A 14,224-nucleotide genomic window follows, 5' to 3' on the forward strand; every position below is an offset into this window, starting at 1 on the left:
GTCTCACTCTACAACGTGTCAACAAATACATGTGGGGAGAAGGGGATGAAAGAAAAAGAAAACGAAAGAATGGAATAAGAGGGTAGAGAGCAAGTGAGAGAGGAAAGAAAGAGTGGAAAAATAAAGAGACAGAGAGAGGGGGAATGAGAGAAAAGGCAGTGAAAGACGGAGAGAGCTAGAGAAAGAGGTAGAGAGAGTGTAGAAAGAGAGAATGAATGTGTAGAAAAGAGGGAGACAGAGAGAGAGAGAGAGAGAGAGAGATGGAGAGCATATAAAGAGAGGGAGACATAGAAGTAGAGAGATATATAGTGTAGAGACAGAGAGAGAAAGAAAGGTAGAGAGAGAGAGAGAGGTAGAGAGAGAGAGAGGTAGAGAGAGAGAGAGGTAGAGAGAGAGGGGGGAGGGAGGTAGGTTAATAAAGTGATCTAGGCCTGGCCCAGCTGGCAGCAGGGTGTAATTGTGCAGTGTTGAGAACAGTGGACTCTCTGCCAACAATGTGCTGCCCAGCCCAGAGCCCAGAGCTGGTACCTACAGCCAAGAGTTGGGTTACACTCAGACCCAGAAACCCAAAAATCCAGGAACCCAGGAACCAAGGTACCACATGGAACAGGCGTCACGCTGCCGCAAGCAGTATTGCCTCCTCGCTCACACGGGTCTCCAAACCCGTGTCCTCTGTACTGCCAACACGCGTAATGGTCCTCCGAAACATTTGATGTTTAAACAACTACACCATCGAAAAGTATTTTTAACGTGAGGACTGAGTTTACCGTCTCAAATTGATTATACACACACACACACACACGCACACACACACACACAGGAACTTTGACTGGAGACCAACTGAGAATCTACATGTAGGAACACACAGACTCAGAAAGGGAGGAAAAATAGATGATTGAGCCCATTGAAACACATTTGATAGACTGTCACTAGGGGTAACTCAAGATCCGCGTGTAACTGACATTCAAGTAAATCTTGCATTGAAGTCAATTGGACATTTGTGCGATGATTCGAGTTAAGTGCACAGATCTCAAGTTAAGATTCCGTCCTTACTGACAGTTTCTCTATGTGTTTCAAATGTGTCTGAATTGGCTCAATCATAAAAATTTTCTCCCTTTCTGAGTAATTAGGGTCTAAATCCTCACTTGAGTTCTGTACTCTACAAAGAGGCCAATGTACACTGAAACACACTGACTGAGCCGGCATAAAATGTAGCAACCTTTTTTATTTGTCTAGGTTTTGCAATCATGTCTGATCAGCGAACATGATCAGACATGATACACTCTGGGAGTGACTATGCTACGTTAAGCACATTTGATAAAAAGTGAGAAAACAACAAGCACATTTCAACTCATTCAACTCTCCCTTACTGTAATCAAAACATGGCATGTCTTGACAAAGGTCTCAGCTTCTGTAACCTCGTCCCCAGGCCATTGCGCACAGTGCATATAAGCCTGGAATAACAATTACTTAAACCTGGCCTTTTTGTTACTGAGTAAATTGACTGAGTGAAGTATTTGTTATTATTTGATTTCAGCAAATCACATGGTTGTGAGGCGTACTGTAGCTCTGAATCAGAAAGGTGTGGTTTGCCAGCACTAGGGGGAAGTGATGTGGGAGATGATGGACGCGAGGTAAAGCGAATGCCTATGTGCCGTCAAAGCTCTTTCTATTGGCTTAATGTTAATGTTAATGTTTGACACGTTGGTCCACCAGACCTTTTGCGCATTTGGGCGGAGGTGTCTGGGAACGAGACCGTTTCTGCTATGTGCTAAATGTTCATTTTGCTAATACACACAGTGGGTGAGAGGCGTTTGACCTAGTCTGCATTTATGCATTTTTTAATTCTTAATATTTTATTGGCATTTTCAACATAGTTGTACACAAAAACAGCAACAACATGCAAACATGTAAAACAATAGTTAGGGGAAAAGAAAAGAAAAAATAGAAAAGAAACCGAAACAAAAACAGGATGACCTAGTCTGCATTAATTATACAAAGCGCTTGTGAAGTCTTACTTTTGAGCCCTTGACATTCAGACCCTAAGCTGAGAGGTGAGATGTTTATATAAATCCCACTCTCACTTTCATGAGAGAGATTAACAGAACTTCACCTGATGGATGTTATTTATATACATAGTGTTTCATCTTGGGATGACTTGCTAGATCCACGCGTGCACGTGGGTGCGTTTGAGTGTGTGTGCATGCGTGCAGTACCTGCGTGTATGTGCGTGCATGCATGTGTGTATTTTCGTGTGTGTGTCTCTTCACATGTGTGTACATTATTCAGTTCTATACGTAGCAGTGTGAACTCCCTGTGGTGTGAGTTACACTGTTACCATGAACGTTCAAGTCTGGCTGCCTGTCTGACGGCCCAATGCCCGCCAACATGATATAAAACCGTATAATATTAGAACAACGTCAGTATCTCAGCACTGAGTAATGTTAGAACAACGTCAGTATCTCAACACTGAATAATGATAGAACAAAGTCAGTATGTCAACACTGAATAATGTTAGAGAATGTATCTTAGGCAATGTTACCACTCATATTGTAGATTCAGACAATGGAGACATGGTTGATGGATTGATTGGTTAAACCTGGATATACTCCTGAGAGATTAGACTGGTTAAACTTGGATATACTCCTGAGAGATTTGATTTATTTCAGACCTACAGAAGAACCCATGCCTCCCAACGACTGTTGCTACAGTACAGTTTGTATATAATTGGTGTATAAAAGCAAAGCACGTCAATCCTTTATACTGTTGTTACCAGTCCAGGTAATGTCTGATAGTAATGTAAAAAGTCTGACAGAAGTCTTTGGTGACATGTATGATGATGAATTGGATGAACTGTGTTCCCTCTGTGTTACCATGCCAGACGTCTCTGCCATAGGTCTCATTGTAATGCATGGAAAAGAATGAGCAATGTTATTATGTTTGAGATACCATTCCTCATTCCATTCCGTGCATTACAATGAGCTTGTCCTTGATTTCTGCCTGCCTGGCACAATGGAACCAATGGAATAGTTCCAAAATGGCAAACCCGGCCAATGTTACCTAGGGCAAACATCTCAGAGGTCAAACTGAATACCTGTGACTTATGTGAAGTTATGGAATGGATGTTGACATTAGAGGTCAGCCACTATTGATTGTTCTCTCTCTCTCTCACTCTCACTCTCTCTCTCAAATTTCACAAAGTGCTTCACAACAAAATAATACTAAGCAATATGAAGAATAAATACAATACAAACAATATTATCTAACACCAAATCATAGGGAGAGAAATATGGAGCACAGTGGCAAGGAAAAACTCCCTCGAGAGGAAACCTTGAGAGGAACCAGACTCCAGGGGGACCCATCCTCCTCTGGCTGATCAGGTGTATAGTGTAGGAAGGGCAACAGTATATAAAGCCATGTGCACAATTCCTCTACAGTGTTTCACCTTTGAGAGGGTATGAGTTACTTATTAATCATGGGCCCGGCCCGGCAGAGAAGAGAAACAGTAACTTCTCACAGTAGATCAGAGTAGATAGTGTTCGGTCTCAGTCCCACAGAAAGCTAGTTAATACTAGCCTAGACTTGTGGCACTCTGCCGCACTCTGCTCTGCAGCCTCATATTAAAGTATTGGGTTGCAGCTTCTGCTAAGCTCCTGCGGAAATGTTCCTTCATGTGCATACTTGTCCCCTTCTTTCTCCTTCTCTACTTTCTCTTGCACTCTCCCGTCTCTCCCTCTGTCCTTTCTCTACATTCCCTCTCTCCTCCTCGTCCTCTCTCCTCCTCTTTCACCCTCTCTCGTACTCTCCCCCTCTCATCCTCTCCCCCTCTCCTCTCACCCCCTCTCCTCTCCCACTTTCACCTTCTCTCCTACTCTTCCCCTCTCCGCCTTTCACCCTCTCCTCTCACCCTCTCCCCTGTCTCCTTATATCCTCCTCTCCTCCTCTCCTTCTTCTCCTCCTGGTTGTCCTGTCTGGCTGGTCCAGTGTGTCTTTCTCCCTGTTCTGTTCTGTTCTGTTCTGTAATTCTGAGCCAGACAGAGGAGGCGTGAATGGTCCAAGGTTTAGTTTGTTTATTGTTGTTATTGCAGATGGGAGTTTTACTGGTATGTTGTTGTGGCTGTCTGCATGCGAACTTTGACCTTTATCACATTTACAAAACAGACTTCTGTAACTATGTACTATAAACCAAGCTTTACTGTTTACGTGAACTTTGACTTTGCACTTAACACTCAACCCTACTTACAATAAAACATAAAGGAAAGGAAACACAAAAACTAATAAAATAAAATAAACACAAATAAAAAAAAACGGAGACATAAAAAAAGACATAAAAAGCAACATACGTCATGTGACAACTTGAGCCATCAGAAATGATAACTATACCCCTATACCATCCCCCGTTGGTTCCACTCCGTTGAGGGGGAACTATTTCAGTGCATTTGCTATTTCAGTGCATGAACTATTTGCGCGCAGACGACTGAGAGGCACTGTTCTGACCTCTTAGATAATGGATTCCAGGTGGGACCATACTCTCGGAAACTCCCTTCAGAAAACATATACACAGTGTATTTCACACTCCTGTCATAGCTCGTACAGGCCCTGGGCTAAGTGCACCCTCAGTGGTCCCTGCCTCAGACTCCCCTCACATTTTTGCCTTTATTTCTTCGATTGAAGCCACATGTGTAGTCGAAATCTGCTGGCAATTTTCTGCTCCAAGGAGCAGAGGAACGTGAGTAGGCTTGCTCGCTTTGTTTGGTCAGCACTCGCTCACTTACGTGTGCTCACCCTGAGCCATACACACACCTAACCACACACACACACACACACACACACACACACACACACACACACACACACACACACACACACACACACACACACACACACACACACACACTGTCTGCATTCCTTACCCCTGAGTGATCATGTCAAATTTGCACGTTGAGTTGAGAAGCCAGCTCATGGGGCATGATGAATTGGGTTTGGAGCCGGTGCCAAGGAACACAGCAACAGGCTAGGGTGAAGACTGGGATGATGAAGAACAGAACAAGAGAGAGAGAGAGAGCGAGAGAGATGAAAAGCAGAAGCCAGATAGAGGGACATGGAGTGAGAGAGTTGGGGTAGGGGGTTGAATGAGGCAGGGAGAGAGAGAGAGAGAGAGACAGAGAGACAGAGACAGAGACAGAGATGAAAAGCAGAAGCCAGATGGACAGGTTGCAGTGGGGGAATGATGGAGTAGGAGAGTTATGGTGGGGTGTAAGAGAGAGAGAGAGAGAGAGAGAGGTGCAAAGCGGTTGATGATAAAGACTGTTGAACATCTGCAGGATGAGGAATGACTGAGGGAGTGAGATGGAGATAGAACAGAGACAGGCGGAGGATGGAGGGAGTGATGGAGAGATGGAGGGAGTGATGGAGAGATGGAGGGAGTTGTTGGAGAGATGCCTGAGATTGAGGAAGTCAAGACTATGGTACTTGCCAGAAATATGCCATCAGGTCCAACACCGATCATGTGACTGATAGTGACTTACAAGTTTGAATGGGACTTTTGTCCTAAAAAATAAACGCTTCCAGGTATTTGTTGCATCTTGCATACAATAATTTTTTGTTTTGATAATGGTGATGATGATGATGAAAATGATGATGATGATGAAGGTGGTTGTTTTATCCGGTCCTTACTTCAGAGGAGAGACGAGAGCTAGACAAGAGATGACATGAGATTCTTCAGAGACCACGAAACTGAAACCAGATCTGATTGTGTCTTTTCCTTCTTGTGTTCCAGGTGACAGAGAACATTATCTCCAAACAGACCTTCCAAGGTGAGACTCTTTCATTTAATTTCATTTTTGAATATTTATTTGTATCTTAGTGGCTTTAATATGCTGATTCTCAACACTCGTCCCTCTTAAGCCTGACTCTCACAATGGCAACTTAGTTTTTCTATTTTATTCTATTCTATTCTATTCTATTCTACACCACAGTCTCAGACAATGACCGCTCTGTCCTCCACCAAGGCTATGAAACTAAACCTGCGTGTCTATCTCTGTTAGAGGCCAGAACCTTACCTCGCACCTTCAACGAGTCAGGGTCAAAGTTCACGACCTCTGTGACCCAGAGGCCATCAGCCCACCTCACCCTCAGAGACAGCAGTGCTCAAGGTGAGAAGTCAGTGAGTGTGTGTGTGTGTGTGGGGGGGGGGGGTTGTTTGTGTGTGTGTGTTTGTCTGTGTATCAGTGTATTGCGTGCTATGCTGGTGGGTGTGGGCAGGTTAATATAATATAATATATGCCATTTAGCTGATGCTTTTATCCAAAGCGACTTACATTGCAGTGAGTGCATACATTTCAGTATATATGGTCCCAGCAGGAATCAAACCCACAACCTAAGCGTTGTTAGGGCCATGCTCTACCAGCTGAGCCACGGAGGTTGGGCGGCGTTCCTGATGTTGTTGCCATTAGCGCCTTAGTGCCAGAGAAGGGGAGTGCAGAGAGCAGAGCCTTGCTCTACCAGTCAGCAGGGAGGAAGACAAGGGCAGAATATGTCAGCTATTCACCTGCTATTCTCATAAGGAAGTACAGTCACTATTAGCACACACACACACACACACACACACACACACACACACACACACACACACACACACACACACACGCACATATAACACACACACACACACACACACACACACACACACACACACACACACACACACACACACACACACACACAAACACTCTCAGATACAGGCCAGGGACTTTACTGGAAACTCAGCCGTGAGAATGAGGGCGTGACTACACACAGATCCATTTTACAGACCCACTTCAAAGACTGCCTCATGCTGAATGTTGGACGGCACACTGAGAAAAAAATCATTTCATACAGTACATTTTATAGATTAGAAAATGATAATATAGATAGCTCAGGGATAGATAGTTATAACTGAATATTGAGTCCACAAGAAAACCCAGATCTTCCCATATGGAGAGAGGGAGAGGGAGCGAGAGAGAGAGGTAAAGAGAGGTAGAGAGAGGTAGAGAGAGGGGGGGATGGAGAGAAAGAAAGAAAGGGGGATAGCAAGAGAGAGAGGGATATATAGAGAAAACTACTGTAGAATGTTCTCTAGAGGCTATACGTTCAGTGATCTTGGACATCTGCACATCTGCTGTTTGTGTGTATGTGGGTGTGTGTGTGCGTGTGTGTGTGTGTGTGTGTGTGTGTGTGTGTGTGTGTCTTCCTGCATCTGTGTGTAGTTAAACTAATAGTACATTAGGCATCACTTGTCTGAACCAACGGCAAAGTCTTATCTGATATTGATTTTCATCTTGGAATGTGTCTCGTTGTTTAGTTAACCCTCCTATGCTCCTTTCTTCTCCCTCCTCCCTTTCCTCCCTCTCTCCCTCCCTCCGGTTTTTCCTATTTGTCCATCTTGTTGCCCATTTCTCTCCCTCCCTCTGCCTCTCTTCCCATGCCGTGTGTACTCCTACACAACTGTGTCTCCTGCTCTCTTTCTCAACCCTACCTCTGTTTTTATTTATTTATCTATCTCTGTCTCCTCTCTCTCTCTCCATCACTCCCTGTCTTTTTGTCCCCTCTATTTCCCCTCTATTTTCTTTATCCTGTTTCCTCCCCCTCTCTACTCCTCCACTTCATCTTTCTTTCTTTCCCACCTCACTCTCCTCCACCTCCCTCCCCCACAGGGTCTACTCTATACCCCACTCCCCAGCCCGATCTCCACCAATCATGTCGCCACCCTGTGCGCTCTTGGGCCAATCAGAGCTTTGGAGCCCACCTGCACAACATGACGCTGGCCAATGGGAGACTCCGTGTCCCTCAAGATGGTCGCTACTACCTGTACTCCCAGGTATGCACCTTAGAGCACCTTTACAAACATTGAACCCATCTGGACACGTGTGTATTTATCAGTGCACATTTGGACATACATTTAACATACACATTGTACAACACAGTATTTGTGGGCGGTTGCGCTCACTGAAGTAAATCAGGCCAAATCCTGAATTAATCTCCCCCCACTCTCCCCCAGGTGTACTTCCGCTACCCCTCCCCCAGTGAAGGGGACCAGACCACAGCTAGTCACCAGCTGGTCCAGTGTGTCTACAAGAAGACGTCGTACCTGCGGCCCATCCAGCTGCTCAAGGGCGTGGGCACCAAGTGCTGGGCGCCGGACGCAGAGTACGCCCTCCACTCCGTCTACCAGGGGGGGCTGTTTGAGCTGAGGGCCGGGGATGAGCTCTTTGTCTCCGTCTCCTCCCCCTCCATGGTCCATGCTGAAGACTCGTCCAGTTACTTTGGAGCATTCCGTCTGGATCTGTGAATGAATGATGGATGGATAGAGGGATGGAGGGATGATGAGGTGGAGGGAGGAGAGGTTGAGGCAAAAGGCCAGCACAAGAGTAAGGACTGAGGAGTAAGAGAGAGGGGAGAGAAGGCCCAAGGATTGACCATGCTCGCTCTCTCTGTCTCTCTGAGAATCCCCCCCCCCCCCCCCAAGTGAATTTAAATCAGTGGACGCTGGTGGAGGTAGAAATCGGAGGACGGGCTCATTGTAATGCATGGAATGGAAGGAAGGTATCAAACACGTGTTTGATACCATTCCTCATTCCGTTCCATGCATTACAATGAGCCTGTCCTCCGATTTCTACCTCCACCAGCCTCCCCTGATTTAAAGTATCTATCTACATGTGAAGGAGGTGGTCTGGAGAGGAAAGCCGAGATGAACGGACACGCACGGTGGATCACAGACAGAAGAATGTATTGATTTGAAATTCAATGTAACTGTAGCAAAAACAAACAAACAAATGAAAGAATGACCAAAACCAAAGTGCTAATTAAGACTGAGGTAAGGACTCTGCCCGTGCCTTGTGTACATACACTACGGGAGACTCAGACAGGGGACCTTCTGTCATGTCATGTCATGTGTTATAATGTGGTTGTATCGGGGGTCTAACTGGACATAAGACCACGTGGAGAAGGAGAAGGAGGAACAGGGCTTTTCTATCTGTAGAGGATACAATGACTTCTGCCTGTTCTGGATAGCAGAGAGTTGGGAGGAGGACTCTTACGCTCTGTACTGGATGGAAAGACTAACTGGACAGTTAAAACAGTGAGTGTTTGAACAAAGGAGACTAGAAGGGGAGGAGGAGGATAGAGGAGGAAGAGAGGAATGTCAGTGAGAATAAATGGAGCATAAAGAGAGAGAGAGAGAGAGAGAGAGAGAGAGAGGGAGAGGTATGTGGCCCTACCCTAGAGGTGAGCTTTGTCTCTCTGAGAATACCTCTAAAGTATCTCTTGTCATCTCTTGTCTATCTCTCATCTCTCCTGTCTTACCTGTGGAACAGCAATCTTGAGAACGGGAGATACACTTATAACACACACACACACACACACACACACACACACACACACACACATAATATGCCGTCCTTGCCCATGCCAAATGGTGATGCAAGGTAAGCTCAAACCATGTATTTGCACGCCACAAACACACATAAGGGTGAGAAAAAGAACAGACTCAGACAGACACAAACCATGCACAGCCTTGCATAGTGTCTCTCCCCCCACACAAACCTTTGTGTGTGTGTGTGTGTGTGTGTGTGTGTGTGTGTGTCTGTGTGTCTGTGTGTCTGTGTGTCTGTGTGTGTGTGCCTGGTGAACATGTTTCTTGGCTCACATGGTTAGCTCAGAGGAAAGGTTAAACAAACACACACACTCTCCATGATTTGTTTGGGGGGCACGCCTGTAGGCTTTGTAGTCTTTGTTTTCACATACAGTACACACACACACACACACACACTCCAACTGGGTGACATACAACGTAACCCCTGCTCCCCTGCCCTGTGGTGGGCTGTAGCTGTGTATATTATGTTACATACCGTGTAAAGGTGAAGGGGATGAGGGCACTAAGTAGATCATAATACTGACCATTTATTTCTTCTCCAAAGTGTGAAGGAAAACATTATTTGTTGTTTTTGCCTTTTCACCAGTGTCAACTTTAATCAACTTCTCTTCCCCGCACTCTGCCCCCCCCCCCCCCCCCCCCCCCCCCCCCACACACACACACACACACGAGAAATCAAGAAATCCTCACTACTGGTACTAGCCAGGTGATAGTTTAGACAGAAATGGGGCCAAGCATGAATTATGGTTTCACATGCACTTTTCTTCTGGTTCATATATCATGACGTGTCTGTTCCATACATTACATACATCACTTACATCACACACACTCATCCATCACCCAACCGTCATCCAAACCCTTTGGATGAACTCTGAGTGTACAGACAGCCCAAAACACTATCTATCTATCAGTGGACTAGCTAGCAGATGGATGGACACAGTCTGCAGCCTTCAATACGATCCCACGCCCCAACCCTGTCCTCTGTGGCTCAGTTGCTAGAGCATGGCGCTAACAACGCTTAGGTTGTGGGTTTGATTCCTGCTGGGACCATATAAACTGAAATGTATGTACTCGCTTTGGATAAAAGTGTCAGCTAAATGGCATATATATATATATATATATATATATATAAAACCATGCCTGTTTGCCTGTTTGTCTGTCTTGGCAGCAGTGACATACTGTTGCATGCATACATCTACCCAGCCAAGCCAAATGCAACGTTCTACTCAGCGTCATTCTTTTGAATTTGTGTAGGTGTGTGAGAGAGGAGATACAGTCTGCACAAAGTGGGTCCTAAGTGTACAGTATACTGAGAAGTAACTTCCATGTCTGACCAAAACTGAATAGACTGACTATACAGTACAGTATGTAACGAACAAGGGAGGCAGGTGAAGGTAGAAATCGGAGGATGGGCTCATTGTAATGCATGGAATGGAATGAGGAACGTGTGTTTGATACCATTCCTTATTCCATTCCATGCATTACAATGAGCCGGTCCTACACTACACTTGTGGGATGAGTCTCCTCATCTGAGACCTTGAAGACATGTGTTATCTCCCCGAGCTTTAGCTCAGTAGGCTAACAAGGTTTGGCTTTAACTCAGCAGGCTAACAAGGTCTTGTGGTGTGTACAGTACACAAGACCGGGTCCGAACACAGGCCCTTAAATAATACTGTATCAAAGTAAATCATTACCAAACCCTGTGTATGTTACTTTGTGTGCTTTGTGCTTGTCCCTGTCCTTGAGAAATATACCGTACTGCATTGTAACAAGGGAGCTGTAAAAGTCATGTTCTCACCACACATTAACCACACTGGGGGGGGGGGGGGGGCACACTTCTCCCAAAACTCCCCATTTGACAGTTAGGTTAGATTGGGGTTTTAAGACATATTTTAGAAGTTCATACTACACTAACCCAGGTTTACATCAATCCAATGCTTCTAAATCCATGCTTCTGGGCAAAGGGTACAGACTCTGAATTCAGTCTAATTTTCCCACAGGAGAGCATACATTAGCCTCAACAGGCATGGTTGCCAGATCTGATTCTACTGTAGCCAACTGCTTTCTAAACAAGGCAATGACAATGAAAGAAGTTGGCTGGAGCAGACTTGGCAACTAGACCAGGCTTCTACTCTGCGTGTGTAGTCAGAATGTAAACACGCCAGAGAGGGGATACAACCAGGATGTTAAAGGATTCCTGTGTATTTAGCATTATACTGTACAGCTTTACTGGAAGTCCTGCCCCCTAACAACATTAAGTTATTAACGTAAAGTGAGGGTAAAAACACAGAGGATTCAGTAAAATAAGGTGATTATGGCGAACAGTTCCAGAGGACAGGGGGTGCAGAAACACAGCCATTCATTCAGCCAGCGTTAGGGAGCAGGGGGTGTAATAGAGAGATGTAGGCCTGGGGGACCAGAGTGTGGCGTGATAAAAATGTCAAGATTTTTTTATTCCAGCTTAATAAGGATGTCACTAATCAAGATAAATGACCACTGGTGCTTTGTTGAACTGTTATTGAGTTAGACTGTACTGCTGTGTGCGTGTGTGCGTGTGCGTGTGCGTGTGTGCGTGAAAGAGAGATAAGGAGAGGGAGAGGTGGAGAAATACATTGTAAAACCAAAGGGCACATCCACAGAACAAAAGTTGTATTGTTTTCCTCCTTTTTATTACACACAGAATTGCAAATTTACTATTGATCTCTGTACAGTTTTTAACTACACTTTTAAACACACACATACACACCCTCACTCTGTCCTACCCTTTTGAACACTGTCTATGAATGTTTTTCTGTTTCAACCTGTTTGATACCACTTGTGGAATGTACATTTATAAATTTTATTCCAATGTTCTTTGATGTCTTGGAGATTTTTGTGTGTTACTTTGTCACAAATAAAGTGTTTGATAAGATGTAAGACTCATTGCTGGCCTCATCTCTTCATAAACGGGTGACCTTGGGTCCCTCTCAATAGTCTACAGTGGCTTCCTCTCGTCTCCTTTCCTCACCTCACCTCATTTCCTTCAGCTCCTCTCCTCTCCTCTCCTCATCTCTTCTCCTCTCCTCTCCTCTCCTCCTCTACTCTAGCTGGAAAAGCTGTGCCACCACACTGCCCAACTGAGTCGCGCACTCTTTCAGTACGCGGCCCCTTAGCCCATCTGGTCCAGGAGCTTTCCTCGGGTGTAACTTGGAGGGGATGGAAACGACCTTCTGCTCCTCCACACTGATTGGCGTATGGGCATAGCTGGTATTGATTGGGGTCCAGTCCTCCTCGAGGTCAGTCCTGTTGAACCTGGTGTAGAAGATGTTCAGCTGCTCAGCGAAGGAGACGGGCACTGTATATGGGCTGGTTTTTTAGATCTACCCATCACGGTGTTGAGGCCTTGCCACGCCTCTCTCACTCCTCTCCTCATCCTCTCTCCTTGTCTCCTCTCCTTCCTCTGCACTGATGTAAAAGAACTGGATAGGTGAAAACATCATCATCATCATCCAATATGTTGCTTGATCTGTCCTGACACAAGAAAACACAGCATTTTTTAGATTATTGAAATGCACATGAACTGTCAACATAATGAGGGTGGGAAGCCAAATTGTTTTGAACGGACGTCGCGGGCGGACGCCCCTCAATCCACAAACCCTGGAAAATCTACGAAGGGAAGGATAAATAAACAACTGTGTCTTCTGGCTGGACACAGCTCCAGCGGTCACATTGCGGTGGTCAGCTGGCCAAAGCAACGCCCTAGAAATTAAACCAGCGCCAAAACCATTTGACCGCTGTGCTGCACTCACTACTGACCTCCTGTGCCTTGTGAAGCGGCATCTTCTGGAGACCACATGATGATTTGTGATGACAATGCGCCAGGATAGTTTTAGCCAAGCTGGGCTTATATGGTGTCAGTTTAACAGCCTTTCTTCACCAATCTGAAATGTCATCCATCAAAGTATCAGTTCAAACGTAAGGGACGGGCATGCTGTCAGTCATGTTGGCTTCCCCTGTCCACCCCATGCAATGGTCTACTGCCAAACAATTACCATTGGTATTTTAACTGCATCCATGGCTGAATACCTTAATGCATCAAAGTGTCAAATGTTGTCCTCTTATACGTTGATGTGAAAACCTCTGACATGCTAATAGCATTAGCTTAGTGGGAATCGCTAAATGATGGTAGGAAGCTCTGATATTGATTATTTCCGTAATGTTATTACGATATTGGCTGGAAACACTTTGTATTTTGAGAAAATAAACTGAAATGAAGAATAAAATAAAATGCACTCAAAGAGCTCACACACACATACAAAATTGGCTCAAACAGAAGTAGTTTCACTTTCTATGGTCTCAAAACTGGTCAGAAGTGTCTGAATGAGAATAGGGGAAACAGGATTTGGAGCTTCTCATGAATGGAGCTTAACAGAGTAGTTTTTTTGTTATCAGGAGAAGCTCAAAATAACAGGAAGTTAAGTTAAGTTAAGCCTCATCTTCTGCATTTTTATTTTTTTCAAATATGGTAACCTGACCTCCATCCAATCAAAATCATAGGCTATCTAGTTCACTGACTTCACTGACTGGCTGTGAACGTACTTCTTTATTGCACAACATTCTGGAAAGAGAGAGAGAGAGATTTATTGAGGGAGACAAATATAACATTTTACACATTTATTTAGTAAGAGGAGAGAGAGAGAAGGAGACCATCTTTTTCTTTTCTTTTCTTTAAATTCAAGTTTTTTGTTAGTTCATACTAAGTATTATAATAGAGAGGCAAAGCTGCTTCATCAAATAGTAGTCTGTGTACTTACTTCCAGTTCAAGGATCATC

At 44.8% G+C, this 14,224-nt stretch overlaps 1 protein-coding gene across 1 annotated transcript in view; it reads left to right on the plus strand.

The window, feature by feature from the left end:
- The window catches only part of tnfsf10l (TNF superfamily member 10, like), a 24,570-nt gene extending 16,029 nt beyond the window's left edge, over nt 1-8,541 (plus strand). Inside the window, exons 3-6 of the mRNA XM_083679234.1 lie at nt 5,780-5,816; nt 6,048-6,155; nt 7,695-7,858; nt 8,039-8,541. Of these exons, the coding sequence (XP_083535360.1) occupies nt 5,780-5,816; nt 6,048-6,155; nt 7,695-7,858; nt 8,039-8,329 (600 nt within the window). The 3' untranslated portion in view covers nt 8,330-8,541. The remainder of the gene's footprint in view (nt 1-5,779; nt 5,817-6,047; nt 6,156-7,694; nt 7,859-8,038) is intronic.
- Nucleotides 8,542-14,224: the final 5,683 nt, after the last annotated feature.

The sequence above is a fragment of the Argentina silus genome (assembly GCF_951799395.1).
Source record: "Argentina silus genome assembly, chromosome: 1".
In the NCBI taxonomy this organism is placed as follows: Eukaryota; Metazoa; Chordata; class Actinopteri; order Argentiniformes; family Argentinidae; genus Argentina; species Argentina silus.